The sequence below is a fragment of the Anser brachyrhynchus genome, assembly GCF_964034855.1.
Source record: "Anser brachyrhynchus genome assembly, chromosome: 3".
NCBI classification, from domain to species: Eukaryota; Metazoa; Chordata; class Aves; order Anseriformes; family Anatidae; genus Anser; species Anser brachyrhynchus.
This window is the reverse complement of record NC_137696.1, coordinates 122,958,072-122,985,614: the sequence shown is the minus strand read 5'-3', so window position 1 is coordinate 122,985,614 and position 27,543 is coordinate 122,958,072. Positions and strand designations below refer to the sequence as shown.

General features: G+C 50.9%; 1 protein-coding gene across 3 annotated transcripts; it reads left to right on the top strand.

Annotated features, from left to right (window-relative positions):
* The first annotated feature begins 232 nt into the window (after positions 1 to 232).
* GATA4 (GATA binding protein 4) lies at positions 233 to 27,430 on the top strand. 3 transcript variants are annotated; one of them, XM_080586056.1, is made up of 7 exons: positions 233 to 372; positions 972 to 1,213; positions 18,374 to 18,543; positions 20,497 to 20,622; positions 21,542 to 21,629; positions 21,895 to 22,037; positions 23,167 to 27,430. In XM_080586056.1, the coding sequence occupies exons 2-7, from the start codon at positions 1,117 to 1,119 to the stop codon at positions 23,347 to 23,349; spliced, it is 807 nt and encodes a 268-aa protein (XP_080442182.1). In that variant the 5' UTR covers positions 233 to 372; positions 972 to 1,116; the 3' UTR covers positions 23,350 to 27,430. The 3 variants fall into 3 exon arrangements, with proteins under 3 accessions (XP_080442182.1, XP_080442181.1, XP_080442180.1); XM_080586055.1 differs by lacking the exon at positions 233 to 372 and having other exon boundaries at positions 388 to 1,213; positions 18,377 to 18,543; XM_080586054.1 differs by lacking the exon at positions 233 to 372 and having other exon boundaries at positions 388 to 1,213.
* The last annotated feature ends 113 nt before the right edge of the window (positions 27,431 to 27,543 follow it).

The window sequence follows — 27,543 nt, the reverse complement described above, 5'->3', positions numbered from 1 at the left end:
GCTCCGGGGCTCCTTCTCCATCCCCCCCCCCAAGCTTTAGGCCCTGCTCTAACCTCCTTATCTCCCCCCCACCACCACCACCCCGCCCCGAGGGGGGCTCCCGCATCCCCAGCCGCATCTCCCGGGGCTCTGTTGGCCGGGCCGGGGGGGGGGGGGGGGGGGTTGGGGGGGGTTGGACGGGGAGGAGACTGCCCGAGGGTTTTAAGCAGCCCGGCCCCACCGTCGAGGAGGGGGGGGGGGGGGGAAGAGTTTGAGCTGATGGATGGAGCCCGGTGGGAGAAGCTAATTCCAAGCGGGAGCTAAAAGCTTCTCCTCCGCAGGGACCAGGACTTCTTGCTGGGGGGCTGGAAGCGGCGGCCGGACCTGCTGAAGGTGGGGAAGGTGGGCGGCGGGGAGGGGGGGGGTGGAGGAAAAAAAAAAAAAAAAACAAAATCCAAAAAACAAACAAACAAAAAAGAAATTTAAATTAAACTCGCCCCACCGACCGCGTTTTGGCCGGACCCCCACCCCCCACCCCAAGGCGAGACCTCTCCGGCCGCCGCTCGCCGCGTCTCCGTCGGGGGAGAAGGGAGTCGGGCTTCGGGGTTCTTTTTTTTGTCACCCCGCTCCCCCCCCCCGCGTCGTCGTCGTCGCCGCTCTGGATTGTGCCCGGGGAGCCGGCCGGGGTTTGGGGGGGCCCGCGGCGAGATGTACCAGAGCTTAGCCATGGCGGCGAACCCCGGCCCCCCGGCCTACGAGGGGGCAGGTGGCTTCATGCACAGCGCGGCCGCAGCGTCCCCCGTCTATGTGCCCACCACGAGGGTCACCTCCATGCTCCCCAGCCTGCCGTACCTGCAGAGCGGCGGCTCATCCCAACAAGGCAGCCCCGTCTCCAGCCACTCCATCTGGACTCAACCCGGAGCCGAAAGCGCCGCTTACAACCCCGGATCGTCCCACCCGCCCGTGTCACCTCGGTTCTCCTTCTCCACCAGCACCCCCATCCCTGCCACCTCTTCCCGGGAGGCCGCGGCGGCTTACAGCAGCTCCTTGAGCCTTTCTGCTAACGGGAGGGAGCAGTACGGCCGGGGCTTCGGCGGCTCCTACTCCAGCCCCTACCCCGCCTACGTGAGCCCCGAAATGGCCACCACCTGGACTTCTTCGCCCTTCGACAGCCCCATGCTCCACAACTTGCAGAGCCGAGGGACGCCCGCGGCCGCCCGGCACGCCAACATCGGTGAGCGCAGCAACCCCCGGGGACAGGGATGGGATGGTGTACGTTGGGATGGGGTGCTGTCCGTTCTCATGTTTTCCCCCCCCCCGCCCCGTTTTCATCAGCGCGACCCTGTTTTAGGAGGGTGGGATTGAGAAACTTGTGGTTTTTGAGCTCCTGGGGATGCAGAATATCGGGGTCCTCATGGTGCCGGTTACACCCTTACTCATGCACTTTCACTGCAACGTTGCAAAAAGTCCTCGAGGCCACAGTTGCAAAAAATAATAATAATTTAAATGAAATTTGGGTAGGCCTGGAGCTGCAAGAATCATGTGCCGAGCTCCCGTGGAAGGGTTTGCTCCACAGATAGCTCCGCAGGCATTTCGGGGCCGCGGCGGGGATGGTCTGCGGGAGCGCAACCCTGGTGGGCAGCCCCTTCCTGGCCTGATTTGGTGCAAAAGGGGGAAATTTAGGGATGGAATTAACCAGCGAAGTTTGGTGTGTGAATCCCAGATCCCGCTCTCGGGCCGCTTTGTGTTACATCCTTTTTGCAGCTGTTGGATGGTTGGAGAGGCCGGGGAAAGGGAAGGCGAAGGGAAACTCAGTGCCGAGGGGGAGAGGTGAGAGAGAAGAAGAAATGTATCCGAATCCATTAGCCACAGCCTCTTGCACCCCTTTTGCTTTTTGGGGGGGGCAGCTCAGCACATCTGAGTGCCCCAGCTCTGGATTTCGGGGTCTCCCTGCCCAAAATCCCACCCGGGTTTCTTGTGCTGATCCCCGTCTTGGAGCCGAAACGCTGATTTCTGTAAGCGCCCTGGTCCTAAGACCAGAAATTGTTCCCAGAGGCTTAAAATATTGCTTTTGTATTTTGCGTGGAAGAAAAAGGCAACATGGGGAGGAAAGCAGGGCTGTGGGGCTGCTCCCCCGGACCCATTTCTGTTCCCCACCACCTCTCTGTGGGGGCTTCGCTGCTGGCGCTGGGGTGAAAAGAAATAAAGGCGCTCGGAAGCAAATGCCTCAAATTTGGCCGACGATACATTTTAGGGTTGCACTCAGGAGGGTAAAATTTCCCTTCAGCAAGGTTTTCTTAATCTTTAGAGTTATTTTAAGGCATTATAGGAATGAAGGTTGGGTGTCGGTGAAGGCTTGGCCTTGCCATTGCCTTTTGCATTTCTTTGGGCATTAAGAAATTGCGTAAAAATGGGGAACTCAGCTATAAAGATAAAGCTTTGGTTGACCAGGCAGGGATTTTGGGAAGGCCTGCGGTGGCAGAACATGTAGGAAAACCAGGAACTATTGATTTGTATCATTGAGGACAGTCGTGCATTTTTATTTGATTTCAGTGCCCATCTCTTCCTTGGGGGAAAAAAAAAATCGCATTTTCGCAGTGGTCACTGATGGGCTCTTAGCAAGAAAAATAACTTAAAAATGAAATATTCAAGATGAAGCATTGCAGCTGCAGAAATACTGCGTTAGCTTTTAAGGTTTGTGGTGTTTTTGGGGTTTGCGGATCAGTTAGTGTTGCCGGTCCCGTGGACGGAGCCTGCCTCTTGGTGCTCTTCGCTCGAGCTTTTGCGTAGCATGAGGGAGATGGGATGAAACGGCCTGAAAGGCATCGAGCCTAAAAATTCGGGATTCAAACAGAAAAGTGAATTTTGTGGAAGGCAGCTCCCTGGTGGGCAGCTCCGCGCATGGTGAATCCCAAGACCCTTTCTTTGCCTTTCCTTGGGAGCGGAGATATTCTTATTCTCTGCACGCTGAGAAACACAACCCTTGGCGCAAGGCTTTGCTGCGCCCAGGGATTTTTGCAGCGCTTTCGTTTTCCTCCAGTGATTTCCTGGAGAAACACCACCTTCGGACAGTGCTAATTGCAGAGCAGCCGGCCGTTACTGTAATACTAATTAGTGTTACTATTTAATAATGAAGGTTAAGTCCGTGCAGATGGAGCTGGAATTGCAGACTCAGACGCGCGGTCTACGCAACTGGGCATGGCGTTTATTTTCCACTGATAAGCAATGCTCCAGGAAAAGTTTGGTGAAACTTTAGTGAAACTGCATTCAAAGGTGATAAAAAAAAATGATACTAAGAGATGTATGTTCTCGCTTTTCCCTAACAGGAGAATTTGGGGTTAAAAAGTGCCAAAGCAGCTCAGTGGAATAAAATGCTGGGGAGACTGGGGGCATAAATAAATCACATGGGCATATATAAAATAAAACCACCCCTGTTCAGCAAACTTGGGGTTTGGAGGTACGTCTGGGGATCATTTCCTCACCCTGAAGGGCAGGATCAGACCCAGCAGCCATGAACTTGCCCCGGGGCATGGGGTTGGGGTGAATTCCCCAGCTAAGGAGGGGCAAAACATCCTCCAGGAGACATCCCCGCCACCAAAATCTGCCCCCAGAGCCGCCGGGGGGTGTTTTTGCCCTGTTCCCCCTTTGCTGGGGAGAGGCGAGCACGAACAGAGGCAATGCACTGGCTTTTACGCAGGGGATGGGGGGGCCAGATCCAGCTTTCCCATCCCCACCCCGTGCACTTTTGTTTTATTTTTTCCCCTTCAGCTGCAAACTTGTGTAAAACGCAAACTCGTGTAAAACTGAAGGATTTTTCTTTTTTGGGGTAGGTAGGGGGTCTTTTTTTTTTCTTCTTTTTATTTTTCTGTATATATATATATATTTTAGGAGGCTGAATTTTGCCGCTGCGGTCGGGAGCGAGCCGGGGCACGGGGCACTTTGGCTGCCTTCGCATTTCGTTTTGCCTTTCACCGAGCCAGGAGTCCCCGGCCAGGCTCCACGGGACCACATCTGCGAAGATCAAAGCCCCCAACAGACGCGGCCATCGGTCGGAAAATGTTTTTTTTTTTCTTTCTTTCTTTTTTTTTTTTTCCTGCTGCTGGGAGATCGGGGAACCAGATCTTACGCTTTCCCATAGGGATGCGAAGAGCTTGGCGGGGTAGCATCCCCAGGCTGGCATTTCGTTTCCAGTGACTCATCCCATTTGTCACGTCCCCCTGCCCTACCAGCCGATGCCCCAGGGCAGCGGAGGGAGGGCTGAGGTCTGGATTTCGCAGGGGTGCTCAAAGGCACCGCTCCCAACGCGGCGGCTTCAGGGTGAAAGCATCGCGCCATGCTTCTCCCTCACCTCCTTCCCCATTTGCAAAAATCCCCGGTAAAGGCAAATGCATCATCTGCAGCCCTCCGGCGCGACAAGCTGCTGCGCTCTCGTCACCGGGTGACAAGGAGAGGGGTCCCCAGCCCCACAGCCCCGCAGTTTTGGGGACAAAACCCGCAGGGCTACGGGATGGGGAGACACGATTCAAGCTCGAGCACGCGATTTCTTTTTATGCCCTTCCCCGTCTCCCCAAACAGCATATTTAAAATTGCAAATAAAGCAACAATAATAGTAAAAATATCATCGTCACGCTGCATCGCCCTTGTTAATGATACAGCTCCATCCTTGGAAAGGGAGCTTTAATTACTGAATACAATCATACAAGTTGTATAGAATAGTTGTGTAGTGTAATATAATACCTATAATATCATGTATTGTATCATATCCATATATATTTTATATAATACATGGTTTTTATTTTTTTTTTTACAAAGCAGCAAAATTGAAGGCATTGAGCAGTGGCACTAAATCCAAGATTTATTAAGCCAGGATGAATTATTTTTTCTGTACACGCACCCACGTGGATCTTTATCCCCCATAACAAAAGCAGCAATTTCTTTTTTTAAGAGGACAGCCCGTGTTTCACTCTCTCCACATTTATTTCCATCCGTTTTGGGTAGAAAGAGGCAAAATCCTTGGAAAGAGAGAGGAGCGTGTATCAGGCGGTGTTTACCAAAGGAAATTGGACCCGATCCTGCTGTCTCCGTGCTCTTCTGATGATGGAGAAACCTTGGCTCGGCAGGCAGAGGTGCTCCCTGGTGATCCCAAACGGGGCCAGTTATTTCGAAAACCCTGATGGCTGCAATATTTCGGGGGCTTTGAAATGTTTGCCTTGGGAAATTCCCCCCCCCTCCCCAGCGATGCGCCGACCTGCAAATAAATCCCAACCCAGGTGAAAACGCAGCAGGCGTGCGGCGAGATGCGCGAGGTTTTGTGCCTGGAGGTCGGCAGCTGCGGGGGGACGTGCGCAGGGAATGTTCAAAAATGGGTGAAAAAATGCAATTTCAAAGAAAATCTAATTAAAAACCCTTTAAGAGCGTAGCTGAAGTAGCAAACCCCAAACTTTCCGTGCTTTCTTATGGGCACAGGGCTCCGGATTGAATTTTTTGCTCATTGAGACCCACAGAGCTTTGCGTGCATAGGGAAAAGAGATGCAAACAGACCTCATTTTTGGAGCTTTTGTCCCCAGATTCCCTTCCTTGCACACCAGCCTGGTGTGTCCTTCCTTACAGTTCCCTTACAGAAAAGAGGGTGCAGAAACAGAGCGCTTGGGGATGTCTCTGCACTCGGGAGACATCCTTTGGGGAGTGAAGCACCGCACATATTGTGTGCTTTGAGGCTTTTGCACCCCTTTTCTATAAAAAAAAGCCCTGCGAGGCTCCTGCCTCCCCTTTGGGGCTGGCTGCTGCCTGCAAAACCAGGCAGGGACGTGAGTGGGGGGCTCCGATCCTGGGCTGAAAGCAGCCGGTTTTGTTGAAATGCCGATTTTTGCAAGGCGGCCGCGCTGCCGTAACCCCTTGTGCGTGTCGGCGAGGTTGAGCTGTCCCCGTCCCGGCTCCCTTTTGGGGGGGGGGGGGATCGCGTGTAATTATGCCTGTGGGGCTGAGGATTGGGAATATTCAAATATTCGCCTCCTCGATGGGTCCTGAGCTCCCGCTGCCTTCTGGCTGTCTGGCAGGAAGGTGCAAAACTGCCTTTGGTGCGCGACTGCGAAACGCTGCTTAAGTAAGCAGGGAAATAGGTGAGAAGGTGCTTTTGCATCCCAAATGACGCCAAATTACACAAGCAAATTTCGCCGTGATGTCTGGTGGAGGTTTGCTTGGTTTGGGGGCGAAGAAAAAAAAAAACACAGAACCTTTGGGTCAACGTTGGCTCTCAGCTGCTTATTAAACCTCCAGTGGTATGGCAAAATATCAAGTCCCTCTAACCTTCTTTACACGATCGGTCGCAGCGACCAGTCCAAGCTGTAAATACATCCGTAATGACAAATTAAACCCAATTATCTGCCATTCCTGAGCAGTGAGGTCCTCAGACGCGGGTGCTCGCCTGTGCGTGACAGCGGCTGAAAATAATTTGGCCGTCACTGCCTCTCGTAGCGGGGGACGAGCGGCTTCGGGGCTTTTTTTGGGAACCCTTTTGCTGTTGAAGCGTGCCGAGCGACGCCGTGGATGTTTTGTTAGGGCTCATACGGGGTGGTTGCAAGAAGGGGCTTTTCTTGTTGCTTTTTCAGGTCATTTCCCACTGGAAAAGCAAAGCAAGGAGGAGAAATCCCCGCGGGAGGGCTGCGTTTGCAGCCTTTCCCCCGTGCTTGAGCAAAGCTGGCGATGCACTTGGTCGCCGTTTCCCTTTCCCTGCGCTGAGCCGGAGCTGGGATTTCTCCTCCAGGCAGCTCAGAGCCGGGCGGCCGCTCGCAGGAAGCTGGGCAGAGACTTCCCAGGCTGGCCGCACGTCTGACCCCGTCAGCAGCACTGAAACATTTCAGCCTTCTGCTTTTGGCAAGGCCTGGGTTGTAAAGCCAAGGCTGGGGAAGCATCAACTGGAAGCGAAAATCATTATTTTTACCCAAGAGATGCCCGGTGTAATTTTTTTTAAATTTTTCCTCAGTTATTTCCCTGCACAGAGATAGCTTTGGGTAATTTTATTTAGCGGCTCTGGACACCTATAGTTCTTGTAGGGTTCACGCTCTGCTTGGAGGGGCGAAATTGTATCCTTCTCATGTCTTTCTGCTGCTGAAATCAGCTGTAGGGGATGCACAGAAATGTCTCATGCCCCTGTCTCTATGCCCAGCCCCAGCACGCTGTCTCATGCCTCAGTTTCCCCCGGCTTTCACCAGGTATTTCCAGCCTGCTTTCAGGAGGGGAGCTGGAAATACCTCCCCTCCTGGTGGGCACTGAGTTTTCCCCTGGATTTACAGCAGGGATGTTTCTAGGACCAATCCTGCTGGTTTTGCCCAGGCAGTGCTTACAGGATCAGTCCCCCGCTCGCTAAAAAAATTCAGTATGGGCTACGGAAAAAAAAAAAAGCACAAACTAGCAAAATAAAAAACCAAAACCAACCAAGCAAACTTGAGGAGCTTGCCCCCTCTGAGCTGAAACCATCCCAAAAGGAGGTTCGCCCAGGGCTGGGAGATGCTGCAGGATCAGGCCCGTGCAAGAAGCTTCCCTAGGGCAGGAACCCAGCCCCCTGCAAGCTATTTGGGAACCTACAGCTTTCCTCGGGGAGGTGAAGGCTGTTGGCCGGGAAAGCTTCCCAGACGCCAGCAGCACCTTCCTTTTTCCATCTTGGAAAGCAGCCGCTCGGTTTACGCGGTGCAGCACAAAGGGATTTGCTGTTTTATTTTTATTTTTAGCGACCCGCAAAGCTGGCGAGCCCCTTATCGGAGCCAGCTGGGCTCGCGCGGCCCGCGCCAGCCTTGAGAGGGAGTCGGAAATTTGGCTTGTTTGTGAGGGAGGGGAAAAAATAATTCATGGAAAGTCAGGGGAAGCAAGTTTTCCATCGGCAGCAGAGGTGGGGACGGGGCAGGCGGACCAGGGGTGCGCGGGGCTGATCCCATGTCTCCTACAGGGCCTGGTACCGGCTGCTTCTGACTCTGGGATAACAAAATCCCTGCCTGGGAATGTTTCCTCCTAATCCCTGGGAATGAGGCTGGTGTCTGCCGGGGAGCATCTCAGGAGAGGTCCTGGCGCTGCCCTCCCCAGCCTCCTCGATGCTGTCTTGGGGCAGCCGTCCCCCCGGGCTGTCCTGGGACGATGCAAATGTCCCCAGGCAGCTCCCTTTCGGCTCTCGGCTTTTGTGCCTCGTTCCCTTTGGTGAGGCTCGCTTTTCCTCCAGGCTCCATCATCCGGAGCCGTGGCGTTACACGTGAGGCTCTGTTTTTGCAGGGAGGCAAAGAGGCAGCTTTTCCGGACAAGAAGAAACCTGGGAACCCCCAATTCCTACGTGCTTGTGCTCCAGAGGAGACATAAAAATATATGATTTAAAATCCTATGAGTTTCCAAGTCAAGCTGTTGGGTTTGCAGGCCATCATTATTTAATTAATATTCAGAGCTCGCAGTGCTGGGTGAGGAGGTGAGCCCCAGCCATCAGGACTCCTCCGAACGACCCTTTTGGCCCCAGATGTGTGAGAGGGTTTGGGGAAGGGCTTGCTGGCCCCAGGGGCTCACTGCTGGGATGGATGCAGATCTGGGACATGCCTTGGTGATTCCGAGCAAGAGGGAGGCAGTTGGCTTGTGGGATATCTTCTCCTCCTGGCCTCCTGGGCTGGGAGGATGCCCTCGTGCCCAGGGTCTTGGGCATGACCGAGGCTTCTCTCCAGGAGCTGCCTATGTCCTGCCCCTCATCGTTTCACAAAGAGGGGCTAGGCTGCGTGCCCCCTCGCCTCCCCTCCCCAGCCATCTATATTCCTGAGCCAACATCCCGTCGCCTCCCTTCACGAGGAAATCAATAACAACGGGTGAGCAGGTTAATTATAATCACAGAATAAACGCCACGGTCTCAAAGTTCACTCCACTTGAGCAGCGTTTCAAAACGAGTGGACGACGCCAAGAAACTTTCATTGATTCCCCCGGGGCAGGTGTGGGAGTTTGAACCTGTCCCCAAGCTGATCTGATTCAAGACTACTCAATTTTGCTCCTTATCTCGACTTTCGCCTATCTTATAATGTCTGTTATTTTAGATAAAAAGTCCAATCAATTGAGGTAGAAAAACTGCAAGTTGTATGTTGCCCTGATAAGTCAGGTACCTGCCGTTTTGTTGGCCTGGGCTGCAGTTTCTGGGCTTGCCGAGCGCTCGGCTGACCTCTGCAGATACTTTATCGCAGAATCGCTCCGTCCTCCACCCCTGCTGACTTTACTGTCCAGAATAACGATTAAAACAGGAAAAGAGGAGGGCCGGGGGTCAGAGCACCCAGCATCCCATATGCCGTACCAAACACCTTTCTGTTTGTGCCTGGCTGCCATCCCGTAGAGAGGCCAGGATCCGACCTCGCTGGTTTTGGTGGGTTTTGGTCAGCCCACAGGGTCTGAACAAAATACTGGGGCAGGGCTTGAATATGCACCTGAAGGTCTCTGTTAAGGTTGTCATGTTCAGAGAGGGCTTGGGCATATTATGCAGTGTATAGACTACATATTTCATATGTTCCTATATGTGGTATATATGTATTTTATAATATATAAAGTGTGTATTTATATACACAGTATATATATACTTTAGAATATATAAAGTGTGTGTTTGTATATACGTGTGTGCATTGTAGTGGTGTACACACACACATATATATATATATGCAGTTCTATACAGCTATGTTCTGCATAGCCATAGAAAAATAATTCTAACACCAAAAGCAAAGACAGCTAATTAGAGATGACTCCTAGCTGGCTAAAACAGCGTTCTTAAGGACACAGTAAGTGTATATCTACACTGAATATATATGTCTGTATGTATGTGTGTATATATATACATACAAACACACACATAACACACACACACTAATAATACAGTTGTGTTTCCACAAGGGATTTTGGCCTGATTCAGGTAAATATTTTTTCCTCTGATCTGCACTAGTCTGGAAAAAAAAATAATAAAAAAAAAACAACCACTGAGTTTCTGGAGTAGGAGGGTTACAGAAAGGCAGGTTGGAAGGGGTGTCAGGAGATCTCTAGCCCCCAACCTGCCCAAAGCAATTAGCCACTTGAATTAGCTCAGGCCAGCTGTGGCTTTGTCTTGATGTTTGGAAATGCCCAGGGATGGAAATGCCCTCACCTCTCTGGGCACCTAATCCATGTCCTAATGAAAAAGCTTCTCCTAATGCCCTGCTGTCAGCATATATCCGCACAGCTTCCCTCGTTATATCTTTGTAACGACCCCAAGCAGCACCACTTGCCTGGGCCTTGACTTTGGTCCACCTGGGCCACCCCTACAGACGGACAGATGCTCTCCCTCAGACAGACAGATGCTGCAGGAGGATGTATGACCACAGACCGTCGGGTTCCTGTGGTTTTAGGTGTTTCGGCTCACCCACCGTGCTGTAGGTGGCCAACCAAGGCAGGCCAAGGGCACGTGAAGGCTGTGTCATGCTTGATGAACGTGTGCCAGGTGCCAGACATGGGCACCGGGCCTGGCACACCAGCAGCCGTAAGGCTACAGAGCTTTCCTTGGCTCTGACACTCTCCATTTTCTCCCCATCATCCCTGCAGTAATCAAAGGAGAGCTAAAGCACGTGCACGTGGAGATGGGATGTATTTCAAGGGGGAAAATGCTGTGGCTCTTTTTCCTTTGTCTAGTGAGAGAAAGACCATTTCCAGGTCCCTGCCGCCAAACAGCCCCCAGGCTGTGGATGGCCCCATCCTGGCCATTCCCTGAGCTCTCCATGCTAATCTGAGATTTGTTAAAAATATTTGGACAGTCGATAAGCAGAGGAATCTCCTGTTTATCAGAAGAGCCTCAGATATTTACAAGTGTAAGAATTGTAAGTAGGAGTAAGAAAGGGGAGGTCACCTTGGTGGGTGGGATCAGGCCTGCGTCCCAGCAAAAGAAAGCAGGCCTTGGAGATCACTTACACACAACTTCACAGGCAGCACAAGTTGCTGTAGGACACCACTCTGCCATCAAAAGGGTGGCCAGCAAGTGCTCTGCCCAAAATCAGCTTTTGCTGTTGTTTTTTTTTTAACTTTTTTTTTTTTTTTTTTGCGTAAGCTTTCCTCAGGATCTGATGGAGGGCCTCAGGCCTGCTGGTGAGCTGCTAGGGATGGGTGGGGAGAAGGAATGGGTTTGCCTTTTCTGACTGTAGTGTGGGGTTGTGCCCATTTAGGATGCTGGGGTGACTGGGATCTAACAGTCTGGCTGTGTTTCTGTCATCTGAACAGCCCCCATCCTGCACGCATATGTGTGTAAGTGGCCATATACGAGTGGTGTTCATGGTGGACATGGAAAAAGGAGAGCCTGTCTCCACTGCAGCATGGACAGAGCTTGTTGGGCCTTACCCCCGTGCAAATACAACCCAAGGGGAGCTGCAGGCCTTCTCCTGCCCGGCCTGCTGCCCACTTTTTGGGTCCGGGCCATGCTGCTTCAGCATGGGGGTGACCACCTCTCCGTGCAGCTGTGGTACAGCCTCTGGGCTTGTGAGGTGGTGGCTCTGGTGTGGTGGAGAGCCCTTCCCAGTGGCCACACTGCCCAGCCCCCAGTACCACCTCTTGCCCCTTCCCAAAACTACACACTGAGATGTCCCCAGAGCCCCAGGCCTGGTGTTTTCCACCTTCCCCTGTGTGGGCACACGGTGAGGCATGGAAGAGCCTTTGCTCCTGCTCCCAAGGACAGAGCCGAGACTGAACTCAAATCCAGGCCCAGGCTTTGACCAGCCTTCCCTTCGTGTACCTCTAGCACATGATCTCAGCTGGTCCCTTGGCTGCTTCTACCTCCACTGTCCTTCAGGCTGGGGAAAACATATCCGTGAAGGAAAGGAGTATGCTTGGCTGTTGGCAGTGGTGTGTGCCATAGACCTTGGCTTGCTGCAGGCAGAGCGGGGAGCTTTGCAGGGGAGGGACGCAATGTTCCCTTTGCCTTGACGTGAAACACTTGGCTGGGAACGGTCGTGCAGGAACAGTCTCGGTGTTTCATGAGGCAAGAGAGTTCTTTGCCTTCTCAAAAGTGGCGTGTGGCTCAGGCAGATTACAGGTGAAATGCTTCCTGAGCAATTAAATAGGGGCTGTAGGTCCGCATGGGGAAAGCTACTCGCTCTGAGCAGCCAACTGAGTGACCGACCATTTTAGACATGTCAGATAAACCCCAAAACATTCAGGGACGGCATCAAGCCCTTTCTGTGAAGCTTCACAATGATGCATTTTGCTTGAAAGAGCATTTCTGGTTAACGCTGGGGAAATTGCCTCCTTTTCCATTCCCTGTGGATCAACAAACACACAGGGGATGTCTTCTGCTAATCCAGATGATGGGAGGGTGAGAGCCACAACCAGCTCACTGATGGGCACTACTCAGGCAACGTCCTGCTTCCCCTTGCCAACCTTGTGCATAGGTCCCAATGGTCTCTAAACCAGTGGGTAACTGGACGAATTTCCCCCAAATTCTGTCAGAGGGGAAACATGCAGAGAAGAGGAGGGGTTAAAAGAAAAAAAGAAAAAAAAAAAGCCAATGGGCAGAACCTAATTTTACAGAAACATCCTCAGCTCTGGTAGCTGGTAATGCACATGGGCTTTCTGATCCCCATCTGCATGCCACGCTGATGATGTCCCCATAGAAAAAGGAAAGGCTCACAGACAGCTTTCTCTTGGCTGCAGAGCTCTCTCAGGCATAGGTCTGGGCTCTTTTATTTTCGATCACTCCCTGCCTCTTCTGCTTTTGTCTCTCCTTGTTTTCTGCTGCTCTGTTTTCCTTTCTAGCCCTGTACTCAGACACAGCACTGGAACAAGAAGCACTTTTAACAGCTGTGATCTGACCAGAAGGTTTTTGGCATTTTTTCTTTTTTATTTTTTTTTCCATAAAGCTGCAGCTCCTGTAGTCATACAAGTCATGGGAGAACCTCAACCCATTTAAAAGAAAGAGATGTGACTTTCTGCTCCACTCGCTGCAGCAAAACGCTTATTAAAGGGACACCCAAAGGCTTGAATGGTAGGAAGGATTTCTATACTGTCTCTTTTTTAATAGGAACAATCTTGGGATTTGGGACAAACCATCCTGAGTAGCCAAGAATGGTAAATCCCATTTCCTGCTGCCATGCTGTTGTGGCTGTCCCTCGAAGCAGAAGGTGCTGGTGGCTTGGGATCTTCTTGGAGCCCAAGGTGTCCATGTGTCCGAGGGACCAGTGTCCTTTGCCTCAGCTGCGAGTGCCCCTGAGAGTCCATTTGGGATTCTGTATACACAGGAACGTGGCTCTCACCTCTTATCATAACAAATTGTTTTAGGAAACTGCTTCTCTGCAGGGAGAACTGCTCTCAGGCTCTGTTTAGAGCCTCTAAGTGCCTGGCTGTGTTTGAAGGACAGCTTCTCCTTTGCCGAGTTGCTTCACTGGGTTGAGAAGACACTTCTGCAGGGGGAAATGTTGATATTAAATATCCCTCCATCTGTAAACAAAACTCCAGTGCTATATTAATGGAAGTCTCTTTCTCCCCAGCAAGTAGAGAGAGGGGGTGAGGGCAGGAGGTGGCAGAAGAAAGGAGACAACCTCGTTGTTGTTTCTCAAGCAGAGACAACCAGATCTCACCCAAACTAGTGCAAGGAGGGTTCTTTGTCCCCTTCTGGAGGCTGGTTTGGGAACAAAAACTTATAAACTGGCTGCTGGCTTTGAACTGGAGGAATCAAAACCTCTCCGTCAGAGGTGCTTTCACTCTTACCATTCTTTCGGGTCCTGATCCCTCAGGTTCACCTGTTCAAGATATCTCTCCAAGGCTTCCAAATTTAAGCTTGCTAAAGACCTAGGAATGGACATGATGGCAGAGCTGGAGTTTGCAGAGATGCTGGAAGGATCAGAGGGGAGTTCAAGTCTCCCTTCAGACCCAAGCCCTGGGCATCCTTCCCCTGCTTCCCAGCTGTTGTCCACGGGGACCTGATTCTCCTGGTTGGGAAGGCAGAAGTACCCAGACTTGATATCCTTGGCCAGAGATGCTGTCACATCCTAGCCATGCTGGAAGAAGTGCCTGTAGGTGTGGGCTGGCCGGCGGCTCCCAATTCTCTTTTCATCGAGCTCTGCATTGTCCTCCCTGGCTGATCTCTGTGGACCTGGTGGTGGATGTAAAGGGCCGCTCCCAGTGACTAAGAGCCATGAAAGGCCACCTTCAAGAATGCTTTTCCCCTAACAGACCCCAGTGCCCCACTTCAGAATCGCTCCCGGCTCCCTAGGGACTAAGCGTCCCATTGTGGAAAGCATTCCTGACATTAGCATGCTCAAGGCCTCACCCAAGATTAGGAGACTGTTGTGCAACATTCAAGTGACATTTCCTGCCCTGGGGACCTTGCAGTCTTTGTAAGGGGTAGGTGTGAGGGGAAAAGGACCTCCTTTTATGTGGCAAGCTGGTGGCTGGGACAGGGACAGGCCCCAGTCCTCAACAGGCCGGCTTGTTCAGCACCATTTCACGATCTGATCTCACGTGAGAAGCTCCTTCATGGTCTTGGGGCAGGGTCTTATGAAGCATGCAGCAGAAAGCCATTAGCATTAGTCAACGCCAGGCTCAGGGACTCACCCCACAGCAAGGCCTGAACTACCCCAAGACCGATATTATCTGAGATAAGGGCTGGGCAAAGGCACTTAGGAGAGCTGAGCCTTCAGAGAGGAGCTTGAGACCTTGAGGCACATGTAGTGAAGGAGGTTATTCCTGCCATGGGCCTGTTTTCTCCTCAGCCCAACTGGCACACACACGTTGTCCTCTCCTCGGCCTTGCTGGCCATACCCGGCTTTGGGAGAGGGAGCAGACCTTTCCAGGAGGACCTCCAAGCAGAAGGGCTGTTGTAGAGGTCACTGGCCGGACCCATAAATCTCCATTATCAGGCGGTGGCTCCTGTGCCGCGAAACGGAAATTGTTGCCCTGAGTGCGACTGGGGGAGCCTTTCCTTCCATTCCCATTGTTCGGGTCCCGCCGGGAGCCGCTCGGGCAATTTGCTGCCTGAATAAACGTTTCCTCTGCCGGCTGCTAGTGCGAGGAGAGGGAACGAATAAGTGTCAGGGGATCTCATAACGCCGGGATTTAGAGCTCCAGCCCCGAGACGGCAGCCAAGAAAACACTTTACTGCTTCTGCTGGGGATCCTCCGGTCTGCGGTGCCCCGTTATTAATAACAAGGGCAGATTAAGCAATGGGTGCACTTGAAACCCAGTGACCTCCATGCCCAATATAGCTCAGCCTTGCCCCTGGTTGTGCCCCTGGAGGAGGGAGGGAGGGAGGGAGGCAGGCAGAGGCCATGGCCCACACCTTCCAAAACGAGCAGCTATTGCGTTACCTAGGTCTTGAACATCTGCCCGTGTCAAACTGCAGGGGTTGCTGCTGTTAAGGTGATACTTTCTTGGCATTTCTTGGCATTTCATAGATGCCCAGGTTTTCAAGAGCAGCTGGGATGGCTGAAAGGCCAGCTCAGAAGGCTCCCCTCCACAACCCCAACCCTGATTTCAGTGATGGTGTGAAATGAGAGCACCTCTTTTTGAAAGAAATCCAGTCCCTTGCCTTCCATTTCTCCACTGGCACCAAAACGAGTCACCCTTTCATTCAGGCATGCATTAAGCCTAAGTCGTCTTCCCTGAGCGGACATTCAGTCATTTCCATGACACACCCTTCTAGCCAGCACCTCTGCCGAGAGGAATTTGCCATCATCAGGCATACCTTGATGCAATATTTCTCCTCCAGGTGAGATCTAGTGAGGTCAAGGAGCTGTCCCTGCCCCGGCGGGGCTCTGGGAATGTTTTTAATGAGATTGCACTCCACAGATGTCATCTTCTGACTCAGCTCTGGGCGGTGTCCGCAGGGGACGCACCCATCCGATATCGCCCCGCGAGGGCCGCGGTCAGGGAGAGCCACCCATTGAGTGGAGCCGCCGTGTGCCCTGCGAGCAAAGTCTGCTCCTTCGCGGTCTCCAGCTCCAGCGACTCCCAGTTGGTCATGTTCACGAAGCTCACCTTTGCCTGCAGCTGAGAGGAAGAAATCGCACAAATGCTGTTACTACAGAAGCAGAAAAGGTCTTCCAGAAACGTAAATCGGTGAAAGTCCCTCAGGAGAGAAGCTCCAGTCCAAATCCCCTGCAAACCCAAAAGAAAGAAAGAAAAAATAGTGGAGAATATAGCTCAAACAAACGCAGATGGACTGGGGAGAGCAAAGGGAGCAGGTCTGAAGACTGCTTTGTATTTTGATTTTGGATGGCAGATTACATGCCAGTGAAAATAATACGGACCACGGAGCTAGGTTACAGTAGCAAATTTGATTATTATCAGAAAACAAAAGACTTACAGCTTGTCTGGTTTGGACTCCACAGGCTGTTTTCTTTAAAAACAAAAGCATTTCCATACTTGACATTTCTTCTTATCATACCCATTTTGAGGTACCTTCCTATTCAAGGGCTAGTCCAACTCTTAACATTTCTGAGGGACAGCTAGAAATTTTTCCCTTTTGTTTCTTTGATTAAAAGCCTTCGGATTTTGGTTTTCTGGTGGGAAATTCTCCAGGAACGGCAACATTTTATAATAACTCCCAAGAACAATTTAAATCAGTGAAGAGTTTTAACTATTGTCTTTGGACTACCCCTTCTCTGCTCATTTCTCCCTGGATTGTGTCAAAGACTTTGTACTGAACTATTTTCAGAGATGAAAAGATTTTTTCATAAGATGAAAATTACCCCGAAAACATGTAATATAGATTCTTTAAGGTAAAATTATAATCAAAAACCTCAGCTACTTCTAAGAAAGAAAATAGCAAAGTGTTTTCCTTTCTTGAGATTTTTCAAGGAAATGAGTTCTTTCCTGACTAGCTCTTCCAATTCCTCCTCTTTTCGAAGGAAGTTTATTTGATCTGGGTTTTGGCTGTGGCTCGGTGGTGATTTTAAAGGGGAAAGTGAGGCATGGTTACAGTACCAAGTCCAAAACTCACCTGGAGGGATTCCCATCTTTCCTAAACCACCAGAACTGCACAAATGTAATGAGGGTTCCCTAAGGTGATTAGAAGACATTGTATTTCTTCTTTTCTGGCTCCAGAGCCCCTTAGGTGTACTCATTTCCTCTCTTCTAGTATTTCCCTATTGCCACATGGTGTAATCTCTTCTCATTTTTAGACTGGTTTTCTAGGGATAACTAGGCTTGTATGAATCCTTCTCTGCGTCTCTGTTTACCGGCCCCACTTCAGTCATTTTTTAATCCTTTGGTTGTGTTATGGTTACGTAGCTTCCCACAGATTTCCCAAAAAGAGCCTGCAGAGCAGAAGAAGAGAGAACGTAAGGCTGATGGTTGAACGTAACGCTTACAAGATATCAGAGAATCCACAAGGGATTGAGACGTGGATCCACAAAAAGTCAAATTTTGCTGGTTTGCCGTTTGGGGAACCCTCGTCCTCCAGCAGAAAGTGAGATCTGTCTAACAATCAGGTGGGCAGGCAGAAAATAGAGCAAGTTGGACAATAGTACTGGAAGAGTTAATGCTACACTGGCATGTAACGGCTGAAGGCCCCAGTGCAAAGCTCTTGCCATCCTCCAAAAGTCTCATGTGTGTTGCAGTATGTTGGGGATCAGGCTCTTTCAGCAGCATGGTTTATTCCCAGCCTGTTTGCCCTCTTCTTCTTCTCCACAATGAGTTTATCATCTGGTCTTCCCTTCCTGGTGCCCGTAGCAGGACATGTGCGTGCCTCGGTCACTGTCTTTGGGTGCAGAGGGGATACAGGGGCAGGAATGGGTTTATCATGGAAATACCTGCGGATTCCTGCCGTTCAGGAGCTGCTTCTTGTGCAGAGAATAGAGTGATGGCATGTGAATATTTCTGGTTTTTGGCTCTCTGCGGCAATTCTGCAGAGGGGCAGGTGGGAGCCAGGGGCTGCAGGGTGCACAGGCAGGATTTTCTCTGCTCACACATACTTGAGCTCCGACAGGGGATGCCTGGGGAGCTCTCTGCTCTCTGGCCAGTTCTGCTTCGTGGGTCCGGGCTTCTCTTTGTCCCCGGTCGCAGGCAATTCATCTGGGTTGCAAACACGGCCGCTTGCCTGCCCTGATCTGTTTGCCCTGGCTATGTCCAATCTTGAAAACTGGATAACGTCAGAGCAGAAGGGAAGGTTTCTATTTCTGTCTCCCTGTATCTGTGTCCCAGCACATCCCTGCTGCCACACAGGTCCTTCAGCCAACACTGTATGGCAGGGAAAGGGGTTCCTCTTCCCTGTAATCTTGGGGGTTTCCCCGTGAAAGGAAGAGATGCTTCTTGCACCCTATAAAATCCAATTGTGATTTCTTTAAATGTCACTGCTGGGTTCAAATACTGAGAAGCAGAGCAGAAATTTAACGTAAAGCCGCTTAATTAACCGAATCTTTTCCCTTCTCTCCCGTCATGGCAGCAGAATTTTTTGATGACTATTCCGAGGGGCGAGAGTGTGTCAACTGCGGGGCCATGTCCACCCCGCTCTGGAGGAGGGACGGCACGGGGCACTACCTCTGCAACGCCTGCGGGCTCTACCACAAGATGAACGGCATCAACCGGCCCTTGTTCAAACCCCAGAGGAGGCTGGTGAGTCAGCATCACACGTGGGGCAAGGCTGCCTGCCAGGACGAGGCGAAAAGGCCTCAGCCAGGTGGAGATGGCGGGGGTATTTCAGCTCCTCGGGTCCCCATCTGCCCGGCGCAGGTGGTTCGGGACCGGATTTCCAAAATAAGCAGGATTACCTTGAGTTTGGTGAGCTGCAAGGCCTCGTACTGTCCAGACTAGTTGTGCAGAGACCTGATCCAGGCCAGGTGTTGGAAGGGGCTGCACGGAACAGTGTTGGTCAACTAGAAAGCCAGATATGCTTTAGTACCTCTGTAGGCATTTTAGCAGCAATGGAAACCCCTTCCAGCTCCACCACACCTCCAGCTGATCTTCTCTTACCCTCAGGATCATTATCCCCTGGGTCACTGCTGGCTGACCCCCTTCACTTCGTGGTGGCCGGCCACCTCTCCTGGACACCCGGCTTGCTGTTCCCTTGGGCAAGCTGAAGCAGAGCTTGTGGGGCAGGTCAGGGCATCCCAAAGGCTGTGGGATCGGGATGGGGCATGCACAGGGAATGTGGAATATCTCGGTGATGATATCCTGCCTGTCCCGGCCTGTTTGGGTGAGGAGTTTTGGGAAGGCCTCTGCAGTCCGTGCCGCAGGGACACGGGGCTGTCCTGACCCCATGTAGCAAGGAGCCAGCAAGCCTTCCCTCGGGGCTCCTCGTCATCCTGGAGGCTCCATCCCCAGCTGCCCTGCCCTCCACCTAGCCCAAACCCATCTCTGCTCAAACCCAGCCAATTCCCTGCAAGTGCCAAAAAATGTCGCTTGTAGCTTGAGCGCTGCCACTGGCCGCAGCTACCCAGCGCCCTCTTGTGAAAACCGCTTGGTGGTGATGGATGGAGCCGAGCTCCACCACCACCTCTACCAGTAACTGGGCCAAACTGGGCTGTCCTCAGCTCCAAAGGGACTGGGATCTGGGGACTGCCCACCCCTGGTTGCCCCAGAGAAGGACTGGATGCTCCCACCGCTTTTTATTGTTTATTTTTTGGGAAGGGATCTCCTGCGTATCTGTTCCAGAGGGCGCTGAGTCCCTGCAAAACCTATCTCGGTTCTGCAGGGTATATACAACACTGCTGGCCAGGAGAAACATAATACCATCAGTGTCTGCAACCTGGCACCCAAGCCCTTGCCCTGTTTCATTTTCTGGTATCCGTGTTATCCCTGGGCGCTTCTGTGTGGTCAGGTGTTGCCGGCTGGGAACCAGACTTGGTCCAGTGCTGGCAACTGGAAATCTTGCCCAAATGGCCAGATTCCTGCTTTTTCCTCTGGAAAACAATTGCCATGAAGAAAAGGGGGACACGTCTAGGGATATAGCGTAGGGGGAAGGTTAAAGCAACGCCAGCTCCTCTACCTCAATGAATACATTCAGTATTTATTTTCAGAGCCCGAGATTTGCCAGAGAGCCCTGCAAGGGGAAATCTTTGTCATTGCTGCAAGCTCTCTTCTAAGCTCCTCTTCCACTGGCAAAGGTGGATAACTGAAGGCCTCTTAAGACCTCTGCTTTGAAGGTGCTGGGGAGAGTCAGGCAGGCTTGGAGGACGACGCTTTTTCTTCCTCCCACCGCTTCTAAGCTCACGTTTGCTATTTTACATGGTCTCAAGCTCATTGTCTTCCTCCTGCGGCCTTTTGAGCCTAAACCAGTTCACCCAGACAGGGAAAAGACCTGTTCCCTGCAACGTTTAATTACTGGGGGTTCCTATTACTTATCCCTCTTTATCTTGAGGAAGACAATGCTGCTGGAAGCTGGAAGCTCTCTTTTCCTTATTAGAGAGGAAAGAGGGAGACCAGAGGACTTCCAGAGCCACAGCACCCATGTGCCTGGTGGTGCTGGGAGAGGACAGGGGACCTGGAGCAAGCTCGTAGGGACCTGAGATGCTGCCGGCGGGAGCAGCGGAGGGTTGATGCTTTTTCTTCTTCTGTTTTTAATCCCAGTCGGCCTCCCGCCGCGTCGGCCTCTCCTGTGCCAACTGCCACACGACGACGACCACGCTCTGGCGCAGAAACGCCGAGGGAGAGCCCGTCTGCAACGCCTGCGGGCTCTACATGAAGCTCCACGGGGTAAAGCCTTCGTTGCTCTTATGGGGAGGGTGTGGATGGCACTGTGGTGGGGATTGGCTTCGGGGTACAACTCTGTGCTCTCTTGTCTTGGTTTTCCTGATGATGATTTCCCTTGCACGGGTGCCCAGATAGTCTCTTCCTAATAGTGGGGGCTCCATGCATTCATGTCGTGTCTGATAGATCTAGAAGAGTCCTGCTGGAGCCCAAGGCAAAGCAGGACTTCAGGATGCAAATATCCCATCCTTCTTCCACCAGTCAGTGGGAGAGTAGTAGTGGCAGAGACAGAGACCTTCACCACCCTTGCGACTGCAGAAGAAAACCCCATTCTTCTCCCCCATTTTTCTCCCCATTGCTACTCCTGTTTTTTAATACCCTCCCATGCTCTCAAGGATTTCCAGTGCTTCAGAGCAGATGAGGGAGCATCCAGGAGAGATAGGTCAAAGCTGGAAGATACAACGGATGAGGGGAAGCTTTACCTGACCCCACAAATTGTTGCTAGGAATCCCAGCGTGTTTCTGACTCTGAGGATGACTGGCTCAGTGGGATCAGTTGCATAGGGAGGTCCCCCAATGCAGATTTAGTAGTTTTCTAGAAAATAAGCGTTGTCCAGAAAGACAGCTTCAGCTCTGAATTCAACAGGAAAGTAAATCAGACGGGCTGCTCCCATCTGGCCTTAAAACAACCTCTCAATACCTACGCTGTAAAAAGCCCATCTGGTCCCACTCGGAAGCACACCTTGCAGCTTTGACATCTCTCTTCATACAGCAGTGCTGATCTGTGACTTTGGGCTCCATTTTGTTGTTGTTTGCAATTAAATCAGATAATTTTGCATAGGTTCGACAAGGTAGAGCTGGAACCATGTTCTAGGTGACCACATGGACATACAGAAACCAATGTGCTTTTATATTTGGGTCCATAGGTTCCACGGCCTTTAGCGATGAGAAAAGAGGGCATTCAAACGAGGAAGCGTAAGCCGAAGAACCTTAACAAAACAAAGACGCCAGCAGGTAAGTGTTGAACAAGGGAGTTTATTGCGTGTATATGTGTGTGCTCGTGCTTCTGGCCATTTGGATTTATATGCCAAGTCCAACACCCAACCACAAAATGGGCTGCGTCTTAAAAATGGGGAATGTCTGAATGCCTTTCAGCAGTAACAAAGCCTTTCCTGCTATTCTTTTTAACCTATTTTTTTTAACTTTGGGTGGGTGGGTACAGATCTGTACTGCTCTAGGTCCTTGGGAAGAGCCTGGCTTACCACTTGCTTTCTCACAGGTCCATCCAGCAGTGAGAGTCTTACCCCGACCACCAGCTCCACCAGTAGCAGCAGCAGTGCCACGACCACCGAGGAAATGCGCCCCATAAAAACAGAACCAGGGCTCTCATCTCACTACGGGCACCCCAGCCCCATTTCTCAGGTACATGGGGTGGTGGGACAGAAATGGGAACTAGGATGGTTGGTATGGTGAGGGGAGTATCCTCAAAACCTTCTCTGTAGTAGAAGGTTGCCTCTTTTTAACCCAGGCATCTAGGATTTCACAGCAGGAGATCTATTCTCTGGGACAGGGTAAAAATACACGGTCTTGGCATCGTGTTTACAGATGCCTTTTTTTTACAACATCTTTTTTACAGATGGCTTTTTAATGACATGTAGCAGTTCTGAATGGACAACAAGAGGTAGCAACCTTGATGAAAAAATGAAATTCCTTCTAGCTGGGCAGCTGTATGGGTCCCACGGCAAGAAAATACCCGTTCCCTATATATGACTTGATTTGATTTGTCTTAAGCAAGGAAAAACTTGGCAATACTCTACTTCATCTGCACTGGCTGGCTGTGTGTTGAACGGTATGAGAAATGCAGCGTGAGAATAAACTCACATAGCCCAAATTTAAGTCCCTGTGAAGGTAAAAGCAAGCCAGCGTGACGGCAGAGAGCTGCAGGGTGAGTGGGTGCTGTGTGCCACGTCCACCACTAGATGTCTTGGGAAGAGCCCTGCCTCCAGCAAGGCATGCCTCCTGCTGAGCAGCACCCGCAGCTGGGAGCTGGTCTGGGGTTGCCTCTCTGGGTTTAATAACTGTGTTAAGGATCCCCATGGCCCAGCACAGCTAAGAGACGGTGGTATGTGGTAGTTGCCTTCCCCTTGGGTTCATACAGGGAGCTGCAGCGTTTAAACAGAATGGGGGAAAAAATGGCATTGTTGGGCCGGACTGATCCTGCACCCGCAACCCTTTGCAGCGCTGTTATGTGTCCTGCAGTCCACAGGAGGGCATTTGTAAGCTAGGAGTGCCCGAGGCCGATGAAATCTCAAGCCTTGGGAAGCTAAATGATCATTTCTGTCATTTAGAAGAGAACACTATGTCCCGTGTGCACAAATAGTAAAGAACATGGTCTAGAAGAAGGAGAGTCTGTCCAAAGCATCACATCTAAGCTGCGAACTCTAGCAAATCCTCAGATGTGTTATTACAGTGGCACCAGCCCCACATACAGGGAATCAGAGGGTCCTCAATGGTGTGAAGTGTTGTTTACGGGATTTTCCTTTTCCCGTAGGCATTCTCAGTCTCTGCCATGTCTGGACATGGATCTTCAATTCACCCTGCGATTTCAGCCCTGAAGCTTTCCCCGCAGGCCTACCAGTCAGCCATCAGCCAGTCTCCACAAACCAGCTCCAAACAGGACTCCTGGAACAGCCTGGTCTTAGCTGAAAACCATGGGGACATCATAACTGCATAACCTGGTCTTCCACCCAGAGACTTCAGGCTGACCGGCTTGAGAGACAAAGAAGATGCCACGTAATAATCAAGTCAATGTTGTTCCCCACCTCCCCTGCTCTCCTGCCTTCTCTCCCCTTTCGAGATGTTCCAGCAAAGAGGTAAAGAGGACTTATTTGAGGTGTAGGAGAGCTCTTACAAAAGAGACCAAGACTCAAATCTCAAAGAAACTGATGGATTTGAAGCCTTTCCCCCCTTTTCAACAAGCCTCTCTTTATTAGATTGTCACCATCTTCTACGAAATAGCCAGAAACACAAAGATGGACAAAGCTTTGGGGTTTTATTTAAAAACATCTGCCATTTGAGACTTAGACAATGGTGGCACAAAGACATTTTTTTCTTCTGTCAGCATCCGTTTGTTTCCCGACCAGAGGAAATGCCGTCACCTTCTCATGACTGAAATTCAGTGATCTTCCACCAAATGGAGCCAGATCCAGATCAGTTTGGTGAACAGACTGCAGGAGACATGCTGTGGTGTCTTTAGTGGATTTGGTATGATCTAGGGCAGAGAAAAAAGAGGCCCCCCTCCTCATCCTCAGCTCACGTACCTAGAGCATTACCTTCATTCTCCTAGATGGTCTGGAAACCTGATGAATGTCCGTATTTAATAGCAACTCCTTTCCTATTTATCATTACAATATCATGTGTTCCCAAAAGGTTGTTGTCAGAGCCTGGAGAAGGTCTGTCTGAAATCAAAGGGTGATTTTGGAAGGAGAAACCTTCTGGAAGTGGGTAGAGGAGACCCACGTTGGTCATCGAATCCTGGAGGAAAGTGTTGGGCTTTTCCTCACAAATAGCTACAGGCCAGGCTTAGAGATTATTGTAGAGCACAGCAAGTGAAAGTTGCTCTTTAACGCTGCTGTGCTGTCACTTTTCAGACAGTTAATTTAATTATTTTGCATACTTCTCTGTTGTTTTTGATGTCATTGATGAAGTCCTATTGTCATTTATCTGTTGTTGTACTGTGAGTGCCCACTTGGCCCCTAGCAGCTGGCTCGTGACCATTTTCCATGTCCAACCCTTAAGGATTTCACCTTTCACAACAAGAAAACCCTTCAGCCTTTAATGGATGCAGGCAGGAGCCATCTTCTTTACCAGGCATGTGCATAGGCTTGCTTGCCTGCAAGAGGAGTCTAACTCCATTCATACACAAGTGTTAAACTCATGGTTTTGCTTACCCGTAAGGCTCTCAGCAACCGGGGAATCATAGAAAATGGAGCTGGGAGAGATGCTGAGAGGTCGCTGACTCATTCCCTTGTCCCAAAGGGATCAATTCTATGTAACCTAGCCCTGGCTGCTCTTCCTCCAGCAAGTGCTGAACAAAATCCAGCACTGCACACACCACAGCTCCCCTGTGCCGTCTAAGCGCTTCACCAGATGCTTGCCAGGATGTTTTCACTGGCATTTCCAAGGAGGGAGAGCTCTGCCTGAACAGGCAGAGAATTTCTGGGAGAGCGCATCCTACGAGATTCTCCACTCTTGTTTTTGTCCGCTCCCAAACTCCGTCACTCTTCTTCTCGCCTTCCAAGCTCTTCTCTTTCCTCCCTGCATCCTCAAGTTGACTATGGAACGACCGAGTGCTACCTGGATGAGGGATCGTGTATCCTCCCGAAATGTGCTGAAGGGTGTAAGGTGCCATCCTCTGGCTTTCACTCTTTACCATTCCCTCAAGGAGTGTTTCCGACCAAGTACCAAGATACAGGGCTTGGCAAAGAGGAAAGCCGCATACACGGTTGAAGCAAAAGCATGACCTGTATTTGTTTGAACTCTCCAATTTCCTCCTGATGGTTGAAAAGCTTCTTTAAGGAGAAGGATTCAACTGGACTGGTCACGACAGAGACTGGGAATGGAGTCACAGCAGAGAGCTGGGCCCCTCCACAATCCCTGTAGTAGCTCAGATTTGCAGGGGTTTGGAGGGGTGACGGAGCCTTTGCACTCCCTGGAGGAGGACGCAGCGATGCCACAGGGATGGCTGGATGCTGTTTGCACCTTGAGGCTCCTCTGTGAGCATCCCCATACGAAGTGTGGTCCTCCCGTTGACAAGAAGTGCCCTTCACTAGCTCATGGGAATGAAGCCCACAAACTGGGAACTTTTTCCATCCCCCACAAGATGCCCCCAGAGTTTGCACTCTGACCCATGGAGCTAATGTAGGGTCTAACCTCATTAGTGTGTTAACTACAGGCATTCAGTGAAACATGAATAAAATGTTACCCTGAAAATCTGTGATTCTGCTGAGGCCAGTAGCCTGCAGAGAGGCCAGAAATAGCACCTAACAAATATGAATTTGGGGTGAAAACATTACAGTCTGTCTCCCCGGGCATGCAGGTCTTTAGCCAGCCTGCTCCTTGTCCTATATTCCTTTGCACCTGGCAGTTGAGGTCTCTTTTGGTCTTGCTGTGAATTCTTCTCTGTGACACCGAAGCACCCCGGAGATGCCTCTTGGCAACGCACACACCTGAGATACCTAAAACCACCCTGCACAGCCCGAGGAGGAGGGAAGCAGGTGGCTTCCTGGAGAGGATCTAAGGCGCAGACCAAACACACGCAGCGTTTCTCTCCATGGTGATGCTCCTGAGGGCTTTGCCTGCTTTGCCCCGTTGCTGTGCTCCTCCTACTGCCCTCAAAGCCGAATTCCCTGGCTGAAATTCTCTCCTGCCCTTAAACCACACTCCTAGGTGCCACAGAGGAGTCTGCCTGCAAAGCAAGGTGGAAAAACCCTGCAAGACATAAGCCTGGTAGCCCTCTGGCTCATGTCCCTTTAGGTTATCTAAATGACCGTGGCACAATTTGGTTGACTGCCTCTCCGCTTCCCACAAAGCCTTAAAAAACGGATGTTGAAACACAGCGAAGAGCATTTACATGGACCTAGATAACAAGACATCTGCTTTCAAAAGGTGAGGCTCCTTTACACCACCAGCAGCTGATGTTTCAGATGCGCCTGGGATTGTCACCACAGGACGACAAGCACCAGAGGTGACCCGTGAAGGGATTCACACAGGATGAAGGAAGGAAACCACCAGGAGATGCAGCTCGTTCTAGTGAGAGGGGCGACTTACAAAATTCAGGGTTACATTCCAGCTCTGCTTTCCTTCAAGTGATGGGGGAGGCATTCAGAGCCTGCTTTGCTAAGGAAATTAGATACAATTAGCAGAGACAATACGACAAGACAATTATTGCTGTTATTTGTTCCATTGTGGCGTGGCTGGAGGTCCTGCTGAGCACCATGAGCAGGGGGTTGGACCAGATGACTTCCAGAGGTCCCTTCCAACCTCAACCCTTCTGTGACACCAGGATGGGTCCTACACAAACAGAACCAAAAACCATCCCTGTCCTCAAGAGCGAAAGGCCCAGTCCTGCAAAACACTTAAGCATTTATATAAACCTATCTGTGGAAGTTGTTCCCTTAGAGCTCATCGTTAATGGCACACGGGAATTTTGATGCCTAAGGGTTTGCAGCACAAGGTGGGATTGTGCCAAGCCCTCTTCATGCGGCTCGGTGCTCACCGGAGCGAGATGGGCAGATGAGAACCAGGGTGGGGAGCGAGAGGGGTGGAAAGGTCGTTCACCACCTCTAAACGTCTTTCCGAGTTGTGAAAGTGCAATATCTAGAATCGCGTCAGATCTTGTTGCGTAAATCGATCAGAAGAGATCCGTATTCCACTTTGCAATCGTACGGGATGATTGGACCCTCTCCAATCAGGAGGAGCTCAGGAATATTGTAAAAGAGCTTTCAAACCGATCAATGACTCTCAGTGTAACTCTGAAGCTGTGACTATGCCAGGGGTGGTGTCTTGTTTTGCCTTTTATTTTTCCTCCATGTATAAAGTTTGAAGCTTCCCAGGTCAGCTGGGAAGGTCCCGTGGAAACAGACACTTATTTGTAAGGGGGAGAGGGAAACCAACCAACTGAACAAGCTGTAATTATTTAAAGATGTAAAAAAATATATATTAAGAAGTAGTATGGCTACCGATCCACGTAACTTCTACACCTTTAGAACTAATGGAAATAAAATAATGACAATAAAACCAGAAGGCTGCTGCCTGACTCTGACTATCCTGAGGGGCTTCCTGGGGAAGGCTGGGGGTAAATATTCATGTATTCGGTGCACCTGAAGAAGCAAAGATTATTTTAATGCACAGGGGGGGAAAGCACCCA

What these genes read in the sequence shown, in the direction of transcription:
- GATA4 (XM_080586054.1), top strand. Translation starts at nt 688, where the DNA reads ATGTACCAGAGCTTAGCCATGGCGGCGAACCCCGGCCCCCCGGCCTAC. An exon ending in TCAAACCCCAGAGGAGGCTG is followed by an intron (nt 18,544 to 20,496) that starts GTGAGTCAGCAT and finishes TTTTAATCCCAG; the next exon opens with TCGGCCTCCCGCCGCGTCGG. An exon ending in ACCCCAGCCCCATTTCTCAG is followed by an intron (nt 22,038 to 23,166) that starts GTACATGGGGTG and finishes CTTTTCCCGTAG; the next exon opens with GCATTCTCAGTCTCTGCCAT.